Source organism: Dasypus novemcinctus, chromosome 6, assembly GCF_030445035.2.
Source record: "Dasypus novemcinctus isolate mDasNov1 chromosome 6, mDasNov1.1.hap2, whole genome shotgun sequence".
NCBI lineage: Eukaryota > Metazoa > Chordata > Mammalia > Cingulata > Dasypodidae > Dasypus > Dasypus novemcinctus.
The window spans coordinates 45,433,480-45,448,815 of NC_080678.1; the positions used below are offsets into that span (position 1 = coordinate 45,433,480).

General features: G+C 41.2%; 1 protein-coding gene and 1 pseudogene across 1 annotated transcript in view; one reads left to right on the plus strand and one right to left on the minus strand.

The window, feature by feature from the left end:
- Positions 1 to 4,658: 4,658 nt before the first annotated feature.
- On the plus strand, positions 4,659 to 5,882 carry LOC101433747 (RNA-binding protein 4B pseudogene; annotated as a pseudogene).
- Positions 5,883 to 7,028: 1,146 nt separating this feature from the next.
- LOC101433008 (cytochrome P450 2C9-like) overlaps positions 7,029 to 15,336 on the minus strand; it is a 29,357-nt gene continuing 21,049 nt past the window's right edge. The window contains exons 8-9 of the mRNA XM_004478346.4: positions 9,373 to 9,514; positions 7,029 to 7,531 (exon numbers count right to left, since the gene is read on the minus strand). Of these exons, the coding sequence (XP_004478403.1) occupies positions 7,350 to 7,531; positions 9,373 to 9,514 (324 nt within the window). The 3' untranslated portion in view covers positions 7,029 to 7,349. The remainder of the gene's footprint in view (positions 7,532 to 9,372; positions 9,515 to 15,336) is intronic.

Here is a 15,336-nt window from a genome sequence, read left to right on the forward strand (position 1 = left end):
TAACAGCCTCTGATCCATAGCCTACATGCTCAGATACAGCTCATTTACTCGCAAGAATATGCAAAGGAGCCACATGGCTCCACCAACCTCTCCCACATCCCTAGAATTCACTACCCTACCAAACCACACCCTAGCCTTTCAAGGAAAAATATTCACTTCTACAGTTCCCTATCGGCACTTCCAAGCCCCAATCCCCTCCCAATGACTAAGCATTTTCCTACTAAAACTGTACTGTAAAATTCATGACTGCCTCTGCCAGACGCAGGCTGAAGTCTCTCTTCAGACAATTGCCATACCAGCAGGGGGGCTGAAATCTATTCTGAAGACCCCCTCCATTGGGAGAGCTTCTCAATATGACGCTTCACTCTTCAGTCCCTGTGTCCCAGTGAGTGCTGTTTTGCTCTAACAGGTAGATATGTGGTAATTCTATTCTGAATGTTTGGTCGAACTGACAAATTATTTTCCATAGTGACTGCACCATTTTATCTCTCTTCCAAGAGAAAACCCATCTTTCTATTTCTAGACACCCTCTTCAACACATTTTACTCTCCATTGTATAAATAGTAGCCATTCTAGTGAATGTTTAATGGTTCTCATTGTGGCTTTGATTTATATTTCCCTAAGGGCTATTGATGTTTAGCATCTTTTCATGTGATTATTGGCCATTTATATATCTTCTTTGGAGACATGTCTATTCAAGTCTTTTGGCCACTTGAACATTAGGTTGTTTGTGTTTTTGAATTGTAGGAGATAAACACAGTCACACACATATAATTATAGAAATGCTTATGAGATATTTGGCTTTCAAATATTTTATCCCATTTGACAGGTTGTCTTTTGTAGACATAATGTCCTTTGAAGCACAAATGTTTTACATTATGATGGTCCATTGATCTGTTTTTTTCTTTTGTTGCACATACTTTTGGTATAAAATCTAACAAACTATTGCCTAACAGTTCTTGAAGATGCATGGCTATGTGTAAATAGTGGAGTTTTATAATGCTGGTTATTATTTTTAGCCCTTTGACCCATATACATTTATTTTTTCCCATTTTTTATTATACTTTAAAAAATAGATCGCATAAAATGTTCCTTTAAAAAATATAAGAGGTTCCCATATACCCCACTCCCCTAACCCCCCACTCCTCCCACATTGACACCTTCTGTCATTAATGTTGTGTATTCACTGCATTTGATGAGTACACTTTGGAGCACTGCTACACAGCATGGATTATAGTTTATGTTGTAGCTTACACTCTCTCCCAGTCCATTCATTGGGTTATGGCAATATATAAAATGTCCTGCATCTGTCCCCACAATATCATTCCATTCAATTCCAAGTCCTAGAAATGTCCCAAAATCACATCTCTTTTTACCTCTCCATGCCTTCAGCAACTTGCGTGACCACAGTCTCTGCATCAATGATACAATTTCTTCAACTGCTAGAGTCACAATTATTCTAAAGTAGAATACCAGTGAGTCCACTCTAATACATATTTTATTTCTCCAACCCGAGGACCCTAAGGTGGCAATGTCTACTTCACCTCTAAATCAAGAGGGGACTTAGATCCCACATAGCTGATGGGTGGAATTTTTCTGCTTGCAGCTGTAGACTCTCTCGGTTCCCTGGTGTGGTGGTTGACCATCCTCACCTCCCTGTTAGCTGACCTGAGTAAGTCCAATGAATCGAAGAGGAGGTGTGGCAACTCTGCTGTGGCTCAGGGCAAAGCTGAACCATAGATGGTCAAAAGATTCAAATCTCTTGAGCATACCCCAACCCCAGTGCCAACCAGAGGTTCAGGAAAAGTGGCAGCAGAGGCATGCATAGAGAGGTCACTCCATCATATTCAGGAGCACAAATTCCAAAGTAGGGCACACTGGCAAGGCACTGAACTCCAGAGACTTATGTCATGACCATAGGACCTGGGTGTCTCTAACCCTCAGGAGCACCCCTGTCTGGGGTTGTATCTACTTTGGCAGTCTCTGAGATCCTGCTGAAATGTGCTGAGCATGACCCTTCTGATGTCCTCCCAACTCAAATTGAAGATTCTGAGCCATAAAAACACATTTTTCTTTACTATTTTCCCCTTTTATTCACAGTCTTTCTAGTTGCATCACCATCTAGTGCTTGGTAGTAGTCCCTCGGTACAAGGGAGGCTTGTCACCCATGCTAGGGGGAAGATAATGCATTTACATGATGAGTATGGCTTAGAGAGTGGCCACATTTGAGCAACATGGAGGCTCTCAAGAAGTAACTCTTAGTCACCCAGAGCTCTAGGTCTAGCTGAATTTTCAAGCATATGGATTCATAAGCATAATCATCAGTATCAAGGGCCCTTGCTTACCCATTTATATTTAACTTTTGTATGTGATTTGAGGTGGGGGACACATTCAATTCCTTGCTTTTCAAGCCACATTTCTGTGGTAGGGACAGAAAAGTATAGGGATTTTTTTACACAACTGATTTTTGTTGCCCTCTCTTCTTTGAGAAGCATAATGTCTTTGAATTTCCATATTAACTGGGCAGTCACTTTTTAAAAAAACAGAAGCAAGTGTCAGGAAAGCAAAGTCAACAAGGGCAGTGGCTGAGCTGGGGATGCTCCCAGGCCTATGCCCTTTCCCCACCTGTGTAGTTTCTGGGTATTTCTGTGATATTTCATGACAAATAGCCCAGAGTAGCCTACCTAAATAACAGGATTTTACCTCACAGTTTTTGAGGCCAGGACCCCCAAATCATGCACTGGAAGACCATGCTTTCTCCTGGTGTCTGTGGTATGCTGGTGAGGACTGGTCTACAGTCCTGCTGTCCTTGGCTTGTAGATGCAGCTCTGCCAGTGACACATGCTGATCTGCTTCTGACCCTCCTCTCATTTCCTTCTCCTCTTGTTTACTCACTTCCCCATAAAGAAACTAGCCATAATCGATAAGAGCCATCCTTCCTCAGTATGGCCTCACTTTAACTGATAACATACTCAAGGATCCTAATTACAAATGAGCTCCCATCCAGAGGATTGAGAGTTAGGAGTAGAACATGTCTTTTTGTGGGACTTCAATCATCAAAACTGCCCTTTGACCTCTTCAGCAGTGCACCTTCACCAGACACTTCCTCATTATTGAGGGTCAGTGAGGTTGGTTTGATACTCTGTCAGCCACACTCTTCCTAGAGAGAGTTCCTCATGGGATATATAGGTACTGCTCCCAGCAACACCAACTGCTCATATCCCCCGTGCACTAAGCTTCTCAGTAACCCTGGCAGCACTTGTGACCATTTCCCAGATCCCCCTAGAATAACTGGGAAGCCCACAGTCCCCTATCCCTGCTCACCTGTCTTAGAAAGAAAACACTTGACTGGCCTGAAGCACGATCCTGAGGCAGAGATGGACTCTCTACCATTCGGGCACAAGTAAGCAAATCAGAGGAGATGATGGACATGAAGGTAACAGGAACTGGAAGAGAGCATGAACTTCTCAGGCAGGGTTTAGGATGGATTCTAACAACCATGCAGAAGATGTTTTCTACCAGAATCTGCCCAGAAGGTATTTTCTGTAAAGGTGCAGTAGCAGGCCTTGGTATAGTCTATGGGGGAACTGCTGCAGGGTGTAGTTTAATCCTGTGTCTCCCAGCTGTGTCCCCATGAATTCCCATCTGCCTCTGACCCTTTGCTATTCTCACTGGGTTGTCACATAGATACAGAAAGTCTCATACTTCGTGATGCTCCTTTATTTCTGGCAACCATTGGTTGTTTGGCCCATCTATTTTCCACATCAAGACTGTTCACTCTAGAGTACCTGCCAAGTACCAGGTACTAGTGTTACCCTCTAAACACTCTATTGCTCTCTCAGAAAGAGTGAAAAGCAATTGCTAGTGTTGCATCAAATATATAAGGGGACCCTGAGTTTTAGTGACACTCAGATGATCTCAAATCTCTAGAACCAATTAAAAACACTGACCAGGATGATATTGTGGTTGTTGGGATGCAGATTTTAGTACAACTATCATAGCTTCTGAGGTCTGAAGGTTTGGGGCTCTGGACCATGCTCTTGATCACAGTCTGAACTGTTGTTTGTGGGGTGAGACTGGCTGGGCCTCACATCTGAGTTATTACCCTCAGTACTGGAGAGCAATGCTCTCTTCTCCCACATTCCCCCACATGCCCCCATGTAAAGTTTGAAAGTGGACAGTGAGGGTAATACTATATCAGGGTGTAATTAACAGCAGTGAATTATATATAGGAATATGTTTCAAAGGTGAAATTCTAGGTCATATAAACGTTACTTGAATAAAAATTAGGATAAAACATAGGAATTTACAATATAAAGAACTCTATTTTAAATGATGGACTGTAGTTAATAGGAAAATCATAAAAATGTTTTTTCATGATTATAACAAACGTAACCACACTAATGCAAGATGTTAATAATAGGGTGGTATATGGGAAAATACACTTTAATATAAACTTGGATAACAGTTAATATTATAATGAAACCAATCTTTCCTCAATTTTAACAAAGGTACCATAGTAATGCAAACTGTTAATAATGAGGGAGGATGGTATATGTGAAAGCTGTATTTTTGGCCTATTTTTTCTATAAAAGTACTTCAGGAACGTTGGAACGGGCCGGAGGACCCACGGTTGCCCAGATTTCCAGCAGTTTGGAGGGCTGTTGTCAGGATGGTGAAGCTATTCATCGGAAACCTGCCCCGGGAGGCCACAGAGCAGGAGATCCGCTCACTCTTCGAGCAGTATGGGAAGGTGCTGGAATGTGACATCATTAAGAACTACGGTTTTGTGCACATCGAGGACAAGACGGCGGCCGAAGATGCCATACGCAACCTGCACCACTACAAGCTGCACGGGGTGAACATCAACGTGGAAGCCAGCAAGAATAAGAGCAAAGCCTCGACCAAGTTACACGTGGGCAACATCAGTCCCACTTGTACCAACCAAGAGCTTCGGGCCAAGTTCGAAGAGTATGGGCCAGTCATCGAATGTGACATCGTGAAGGATTATGCCTTCGTACACATGGAGCGGGCAGAGGATGCAGTGGAAGCCATCAGAGGCCTTGACAACACTGAGTTTCAAGGCAAAAGAATGCACGTGCAGTTGTCAACCAGCCGGCTTCGGACTGCCCCTGGGATGGGAGACCAGAGTGGCTGCTATCGGTGTGGGAAAGAGGGGCACTGGTCAAAAGAGTGCCCAGTAGATCTCACAGGTCGTGTGGCGGACTTTACTGAGCAGTATAATGAACAGTATGGAGCAGTTCGCACACCTTACACCATGGGCTACGGGGAATCCATGTATTACAACGATGCATATGGAGCACTCGACTACTATAAGCGTTACCGGGTCCGCTCTTATGAGGCAGTGGCGGCGGCAGCCGCAGCCTCCGCATACAACTATGCAGAGCAGACCGTGTCTCATCTGCCTCAAGTCCAGAACACAGCTGTGACCAGTCACCTCAACTCCACTTCTGTTGATCCCTACGACAGACATCTGTTGCCAAACTCAGGTGCTGCTGCCACCTCAGTTGCTATGGCTGCTGCTGCCACTGGTTCCTCCTATTATGGAAGGGACAGGAGCTCCCTGCGTCGAGCTACAGCTGTGCTCCCCACCGTTGGAGAGGGCTACGGTTATGGGCCAGAGAGTAAGCTGTCTCAGGCTTCAGCAGCTGCACGGAATTCTCTGTATGACATGGCCCGGTATGAACGGGAGCAGTATGTGGACCGAGCGCGGTACTCAGCCTTTTAAAAACTGGAGGTAGGATAATTGCGGACTGAACCCTCGGGCTGCGGTCATATATGAGAACTTGCTCCGCGCGGTCCCCTTTGCCGGGATGTTTCCATTGCTTCATGTTTCAGTAAACAAAGGAATTTGTGACCAACTATGTTTTCTTTCTTAATTTAATTCTAAGTTGACTTTTCTTTCCTCCTGACACTAGTCTCTGTAGCTTTTCATTCTGTTCCTTACATTCTCAGCCTCTGAGCAGCCCTAGGTAAGGATATGCTGGCCTCCCCTTTTTCCTGTACAGTGAAACCCCCTCTTACCTTGCTTTCCTTAGGAGTTGAACCCTTCTCCCTACCTACCTACAGCATCTCCTTTCCCTTTAAAATGACCATGTAGTGGCAAGCAACCTGTATTCTTCTCTGTTAGCTCTGGACTCTTTAACGTTGAAGCTAATCTTCTAAAATTGCTAGGGCCATTGGGATTTTGGGTGGGTTTTTTTTGTTATTGTTTTGTTTTTGTTTTTTTAATGTCTGACCTATGATCGTGGTACAGCATTAGCTGAAATTTAGCCTTGTTTTAACTCCACTCCTCCCACTCTTTTTTTTTTTATTTTATTTTATTTTTTGACAAATAAACATTTCTAACACAAGTAAAAAAAAAAAAAGTACTTCAAGCAGAAGAAGGAAAATGATGATTATGGTTTGAAGTGTATAAAATGCTTGAATATCTATATTTTGGAGATAACACGAAGCTAATGATTTTAGGACCAAAGCAGCCTTAACTTATGTTTAACAGTGTTTTGCCAACAGAATGAGAATAATGCCTGATGATATCTTGAAGAGATATTGTTGTCTTGTTGGGGAGAGAAGAATAACACCCAGAACGCATGATTAGCAGTATGGAAACATATAATAATGCTTGAAGCTAAGTAAACAGGAGATATTAAAATAGCTCAAATCTTCCATTAGTGTTGATGATAACACCAAAGTGGGGACATGAACCTTAATAGCTCAATGTTCATTTCTCCCCATGGCTGATCTTCTCAATATGTCCCCATGGGAGGGAATTGCTCTTTGACACACTTTCTGTCACCTTCAAACCTAAATCTCCAGTGACTGTATGCAGCATTTGCCCATGAGATCTTGTTGGACGATTTCTCTTCTATCTACTCCTGATGCTCCATTAAGAGGACAATCATGTCCTCTTTGGCTATATTTTCTTTTCCTTTTTCATTTCTTACTTTATTATGTACAAATAATCCAAGCAAAAAAACACGTTTCTGTAGAATACACAGAACACAGTATGACAGTGAGTTGACACACACTTTTATTTTTACTATGATCACAGTGATAAGAGAAATAACTCAGTATTAGATAAATTATTAAGGCATTGGTGGGCAATATGATATTATAGAGTGTGGAGAATAGCAGGTAAATTTGTGCAGTGAAATGCAGGACAGTGACCTTAATGGAGGTGAGATTCCTCCTGGATCTTTGGGGCATGGGGAGATGTAGACAGGGAATGTCAGAGAAGATATCCCCAGTAGAGGGGTTGGTGAATGATTCCCCCAAGGAAGGCAGTGGTGGGCAACGACACAAAAGCAGGCAGATGGCTTGCCCTTTCTTCAAGCAGGAATGAAGCAAAGCTGGTACGGGGGTGGCACAGATTGAAATCCAGTCTCAACTGGGGTGGTGTCAATGTCCTTTGGGTCAACCAGAGACTCCAGGGTAAATTTCTGCAAGATGGTTGTCAGGAATAAAAACAGCTCCATGCGGGCCAGGCCCTCACCCACACAAATTCTTTTTCCTGGAAATCAAAAAGACAGAGGTACATGTTCTTGAACACACTGTTTCTGAACTATCAGAACTCTCAGGAGCTCTATGGTGAATGATTGACTTGAGGGGTGAATTGCAGGCATGACAGAGACACTTGCTGCCCACCTGTATCTGATTTTAGTGGGCACTTCCCAAGCTAAAATATTTATCGAGAGGCAGCACTATGCCAAGTACTTCACTGAGTATTCCCTCATTACTACTGCTCTTTTGATCATGACTGTTTCTGTGAATCTTTTCTTGAGAATCATATCCACATTGCTTGTCAAAGTGGGATGAAGAGGGAAGTAGTAAAAAGAGGGGTTCACATAAATATCTTCGCTTCACTTTCTACACTAATGCAAATTCAAGTAATGACTTTTTTTCCTCATATACTTTCAAGAGCATATGCCTAAACCTGTCCACCGATCATTTAAATATTTGAATGGTTCCTTTGCCTCTCCTATGGGTTAATTTCAAATTATTTGTCCTGGTCCTTTACATTTTGTTCCCAGTCTGACTTTCCATGATCTTTTCTTTTACTCCCGAAAAGGCTAACTCACATCTCCATTCATACTACCCTTCATCATTCTCCAGCACACAGTGCCATTTCAAGGAACAATATTGTGTATTTGTTTTTTTTTCTTTTGTCTAAGGTGTATTATTCTTGAAATTGTTTATGACCTAGGTAAATATAATTCCCTCTTTATAATTTTGTGATCACCTCAGGCTATAGAATCCTGCCTTCACTGGATTTTCGTAGCATCATGTTCAGGCTTCCATTAAAACATGGATCATTTTGAATCATAATTCTCTGTTAGTTTACTTATCTTACTTATAAAATGTGCATTCTTTAAAGGCAGTCCTTGTCATCTTGTTTCACACTGCCAGATCCAAAGCAAGCATCAAAAGCCATAGAAAAACGTATGGCAATTCCATTTCTAGAGTCTCTGCACACACTGCAGGACTGGAGACCCCACTATCCAATAAGCAGTGTCATGAATGAAGGAATAGCAAGGTGCTCTGGAATCTATGATGGCATACTGCCAAATCCCAAGAGTTCCTTGATCTCCATTACTTGGCAGGCAGTTCTGAATTTTTCCATCTAAAGCAATATTCTTCTTCTTTCCTTGTGTCTATTACTTTTGTCCTCATGCCTTGAACTCTCTTCTTTCCTTGCTCCCAGGCCCTTGAGACAGCTGAAGTATCGTTCCTTCTATTCCAGTGTTGCTTATTCCATTTTATTCTTCACTGCTGAGCAAGTGTGAGCAGGAAGTAGGCAACTTCCCCTCTTGGGCCTTAGTGAAGCTTGTGCTTTCTTCTCTGACAGAACTGGTCATATTTGATTATAATGATCTGGATACTCACCTCCTTCCCCACCTGTAGTGGGAGCCCCTTGAGCGCCTATTCCTTCTCATGTATACTTATATTACTGAGCTCATCAAAGCTCATTAAAGGGGTGAGGGGCACCCGTAGAAGATACTCAGGAAAGCTGTGGTATTTGCAATACCTTTCTTAAGGTTTTTGAGGACTGTCTAGATGAGTTTCCTTTTCAAGAGCAGCTGTTTGCAAACTCAGTCTGGAGTTAGAAGTCAATCAACCCATACTCTAGCTTCCTCATTTGACAGAAAAGTGTCACGTCCCCTAAAGCCCCACTAATCTGACCAATGATGTGGACATAGCTTGCAGTGGAAACAACTGGGAATGACTGGTAGTGTCATGATCATGCACAAAGAACAGGTCAACCAGCCCCAGGATAAGTATCGTTCAAGCTCCAACTGGTCCCCAAAAGTATCTTATCCCCATGAAGTATAGAAGGACATTGATTTCTATTACCTGCTGAGAAAGTCATGAAGTAATCACTCTTCCTAAAGTTGCCACTCTCATCCAGAAAGTGGCCAGGATCAAAGCTCTCTGGGTTGGGGAATTCTCTCTTATCACGCAGCACAGAAGACAGCGATGTTATTATGTTCGTGCCCTAGAAATGTCAGATTGATAAACTGAATTATAAAGAATTCTTCATGCTGGAGGAAATGTAGAAAATCACTTATTCTAATTTCTTAAATGTATAGGTGAGGAAGCCTAGGTCTAAAAAAGGAAATGACATTTCCAGGAAGATAAACCATGTAAAATGCAGGGATCAGTATATGACCAGTGGCATTGATCTTGCTACAACAGAGTCAAATGCATTTGAGGTACTGAGCCCTTGAGTAGTTGAGTGCCAACCTTCTGAATCCTCTGCTTTACATTTAATCAGGATGGACAAAGCAGCACCTGCTCTATTCAATCACTTCAGTTTTACATCTCTTATATGTATAAAACTGCTCTATTCATCTGTCATATTTCATCACTTCAGTTTTACACATCTTATATGTTAATTATAGTTTAAAAAAGAAGTTTCTGCTGGTTCTTGAATAATCAGAAGTATCTGTATCTGTTCATAGGCCTTTTTTAAGAATTAGTTTATTGATGTACATTACTCATACATAAATATAAATAAACAATAAGTGTATAATAATAGTTGTAAACTTACAAAACAAAAATGTATATATACATCATACAGGACTCTCATAATTCACCCTATCACCAAAACTTGCATTGTTGTTAAACCTTTTTAATTAATGATTAAAGAGCATTGTCAAACTATTGTGGCTAACCAAAGTATTTTTCACCCAACCAACCCTATTAATATTATCTTTATATCATTTATATATGAACATACATAAGCCATTAAGTGTATAGTAAAAGTTGTGAACTTACAAAGCAAACATGTGTAACGTCATACAGGGGTCCCCTTCACCACCTCCACCAACACCTTGCACAGTCGTGAGATGTTTGTTACAAGTTATGGAAGAATATTGTCAAAATCTTACCACGAATCATAGTCTTTATCTTTTATTTGGTGTGTTTTCCCCAACCCACCCTATTATTATTTTTTAAATATATTTTTTATGACAAAAGTTTTAAACTTATAAAACAAAGATGCACATGTGCAGAATTCCCAAACAACACCCCTCCATCAACACCTCAAACTGTGCTGGAACATTTGTTACAGGTAAGGTAATATCATCTGATTGTTACCATGTCCATACTGAACATTTGGCTTACATTTTCCATACTGCTTCATAATTAACACAGTACATCTTTCAAATAGATACATTATCAACGCAGTAATTTTTTGAATAGATAATATAAGGATATTATATTATTATTACTAACCACAGTCCATAGATCACTCCAGCTGTATTTTTCCCATGCTTCTTCACATTCCCAACACCTTGCAGTAGTGATATACATTTGTTCTAGCTAACAAAGGATACTCTTGCATCTACCATCAACCACAATTCTCATCCACCCTTTGGTTTACTGTGCTATCCAGTTCTTAGATTATTCTCTAGCATTCTGTCATTTGGCATTTACATACCTAGACTAGCATTTTCAATCACATCCCTATTTATAAACTAGCTGTTACTCACTATGTGTTACCATCCACTCTATATATTTCCACACACTTACAATAAAGCTAATTAAAACTTATACATGCATAAAACATCAGTAGTCCACTCAATCCTCCTCTTATCTCCTTTAAGAATTCATCACCTACTACCAGGTCTTGAAGATATTTCCCTATAATTTCTTCCAGAAGTTTTATGGTTGTTGCTTTTATTTTTAGGTTTTTGATCCACTTTGAGTTAATTTTTGGGTATGGTGTGAGATAGAGGTCCTCTTTTCTTCTCTTAGCTATGGATATCCAATTCTTTCAGCACCATTTGTTGAATGGATTGTTCTGCCCGAGCTGTGTCAAAAATCACTTGACCATACCTGTGAGGGTCTATTTCTGAACCATAAATTTCATTCATTGGTCTATTGTGCCCATCTTTCTGCCAGTACCATGCTCTTTTTACCAATATAGCTAGGTAATATGATTTAAAGTCTGGAGATTAGGCCTCACTTTCTTTTTTATGAGTTTTCAGGCTATTCAGGACCACTTATGCTTCCAAATGAATTTGATGATTGAGTTTTCAATTTTTTTCTTTAATACTGGTGGAATTTTTATTGGGATTGCAATAAATCTGTATATAATTTGAGTAGAATTGACATCTTAGAGATAGTCTTCCAATCCATGAGAATGGAATGTTCTTCCAGGTATTTTTTTTTTTTTTAGGCCTTTTTTTTATTTAATATTGAGTTGCAGTTTTCTGAATACAAGTTCTTCACATCATTGGTTAAGTTTATTCCAGACTATTTGAGTTTTATCAGTCATATTTTATTTTCACCACTCTTTTGACAATTTTAGTTACTTTCACTGATATAATCTTCATTTCTAGACTTTATTCCAGGCCTCTCTCTCCTGTCTTTTCTTTTCAGTCTCTGGCACACCCTTTAGTATTTCCTGAAAATCTGGTCTCTTGCTTAGAAATTCTCTCAGTTCCTGTTTATCTGTGAATATTCTAATCACACCTTCATTTTTGAAAGACAGTCTTGCTGGATATAAGATTCTTGGTTGGAATTTTTTCTCTTGTAGCATCCTAACTATATCAAACCTCTGTCTTCTTGCTTCCATGGTTTCTGGTGAGAAATCAGCACTTAATCTTATTGGGTATCCCTTATATGTTATGAGCTGCTTTTCTTTTGCTGTTCTCAGAATTCTCTTTGTCTTGGCATTTGACATTCTGATGAGTATGTGTCTCCGAGTTGGTCTATTTGGATTTTTTTGGATGGGATTATGTTGTGCTTCTTAGACATGAATATCTATGTCCTTCAATAGGGTTCGGAAATTTTCTACCGTTATTTCTTCAAATATTCCTTCTGTCCTTTTTCCCTTCTCTCCTCCTTCATGGACTCTCATGACACATACGTTTGCACATATTTTGCTGTCATTTAGTTCCCTGAGAACTTGCTTAATTTTTTCCATTCTGTTCTTCATCTGTTCTTTTGTATGTTCACTTTCAGAGGCCATTTCTTCAAGCTCACCAATCCTTTCTTCACCTCCTCAAATCTGCTATTATGATTCCAATGTTTTTTTTTTAAATGTCATTTATTGCACCTTTCATTCCCATTAAATCTGCTATTTTTCTGTGTGTACTTTCAAATTTTTCTTTGTGCTCATTCAGTGTCTTCTTAATATCCTTTATCTCTTTAGGCATCTTACTGAATTTATGAAGCAGATTTGTTTGAACATCTATGATTAGTTGTCTCAACTCCTTTATGTCATCTGGAGGCTTATCTTGGTCCTTTAACTGGGCCACATCTTCCTGTTTCTTGGTATGGACTGTAATTTTTTGTTGATATCTCTGAATCTGGATTACTAGGGCATTTACTCTGGGTGCAGTTTTTCTCTTTAGTTTAGGGCTTCCTGCCTTTTCCCCTTGCTGGTTGTGCAGTAGGAGCCAAGCATGTAGTTGGTGCTGAAAGTTGTGGAGTCTCAAGCTGCCCTCATTGCACCAGAGACCAATGAAGCTTCTTCCAACTTTCTCCTTTGCCAGGTGTAGGGACAGAGTCACAGCTGTGTGGAATAATCCATGTTGTGCATGGTTTGACTGTATTTGCCCAGAAAGACTGATGAAGCTTCATGCCCCTTTCTCCTCTGCCTGGGGCAAGGATGTAGCTGCAGGTATGGGCGGCAATCTATGCAGTGCGGGTCCAAGATGTCCACAGTTGCCCTGGTAGACTTTCAGTTTTCAGTCTGTGTCAGCCAAAGGTAACTGCATAAAGTTACCTGGATAGGCTAGTGCAGGGCCCACCAGCCTCCTCCCTGCCAGAGGCAGAGGCAGAAGCTAGGGCTACAGGCCGATCTGGGTGAAAAACCTGGTTCTTCCTGTCACTGTGATTTTCGGTCCTGGCTTCCCCTCAGTCTGGGGGCGGAGTCAAATTGGTGGCCACGGACCTCTTTCTGACTTGGGTTGATTTACACCCAGTTATTCCCAGGGTTATACCTTTGCCAGTCAAGTCTACCAATCAGTAGCCAAAATCAGCAGCCAACCGTCTCCTCCTCCCCTGTTTCTGGGAAATGGCGCTTCCAATTCCAGCAACAGAATAGTTCCTAGGGCAGCCTATGCCACCAGAGTAGGACAATCACTGGCATCCGCAGCTTAGCCAGTAATTTCCTGACGAGGTTAGCACAAGTCCCTGCCGCTTCTTCCTGCTGGAGGTGGCACTGGGGTCTAGGCTGGATCTGCAATCTGATGTGGATGGAAAGAAGCTGGTCCCCACCAGCATGGTGATTTTCAGTCCACCATGCTTCCCCTCGTGCCAGGTGTGGAGTTAAGATGGCAGCTCCTGGCCTCTTTCTGGATTGGACAGGTTCAAACGTTAGCTGTTCTCAGGATTATATTTTAGCCCGCTGAATTTACTCATCAGTAGCTGAAATTGGTGCCCAACCGTCTCTTCCTCCCCTGTTTTAGGGAAGTGGAGCTTTCAATTCCAGCCATGGAACAGTTCTCAATGAGGCTTGTGCCTCCAGTGGAGGATGGGCACTGGCCTCCGGGGTGTGGAGCGCTCTACTTACGAATCTTCTCTGCAGATGGGCAGCCACCTCCTTCTATTCCTTCAAGAATGTGGCAGGATGCTCTTCTGGCCTCCTGGAGCCCCCAAACAGGTGCTTCAGCTAGCTCCAGAGAGCTCTGGGTGTTTACTAACTACCCTGTAGCAGTGCCTGACTCTAGGAACTCCTTACTCTGCCACCATCTTGCTGGTTCCGCTTTTCATAAGGCTTTTATAAACACAGTCTATTCTAATTAAAAATGGCCTTTTCTGGAATAGTAAGACCAGTGACAAATGTTGAATGTTAATAATGCAATTTGTTTCTTAATTTAAAAATTTTGGAACAGTTTTCTTTGTAGATGAATACAAGCTAAATAAGGATAGCAAAATTAGAAATACCATTTTGCTACAATTTGGCAACACCATCAGTTAATAGTAAATCTCATGGGAAGCTACCACCTACCATGTAGAGCGTCCACCTACCATATAGGAGGTTGAGGGTTCAAACCCAGGGTCCCCTGTACTGTGTGGTGAGTTGGCCCATGTGCAGAGCTGCCACACACAAGGAGGAGTGCCATGCCACCTAGGGGTGTCCCCCACATAGGGTAGCCTCATGCACAAGGGGTTCACTCCACAAGGAGAGCCGCCCTGTGGGAAAAATGTGCAGCTTGCCCAGGAATGGCATTGCACACACAGAGAGCTGATGCAACAAGATGACGCAACTAACAGAGACACAGATTCTGGGTGCCGCCGAGAATGCAAGTGGACACAGAACACACGGCAAATGGACACAAGAGAGAACACGATGGAGGTGGGGAGGGGAGAGTGAAGGGGAGAGAAATAAATAAAATAAACCTTTTTAAAAAAAGGTAAATCTGTTGCATGAATGATTTGGAAATGGGATGTACTCAAGGTCTTAAAGTACTATACCATAGATTACTATTAGTTACATATGAAAAACATCAAATATGGAATGGAGAGATTTTGTAAGTAAGAAATTTATATCACAAATAATTGGATAATCTGATATTATGTGCCCCAGTCCCTCATATAGAAAAAACATCACCCAGTGAGATTTTTTGTCAAAAGCATATGCTTGAAATTTAATATCCTGAAATATATCGCACAAACTCAGACTGAGAAATATTTTACATAACAGTTAGTTGAACTCTTTAAAATTGAAATGTACTGAAGAAAGCAAGCATCCAAAGAAACTAAGGAAATTAAAGGGACAAGATAAAAAAATAAATAAAATAAAATCAGGCAATTTATTCATTGAAATATTAAATTAAATATAAAAGAGTAACACAATACTTG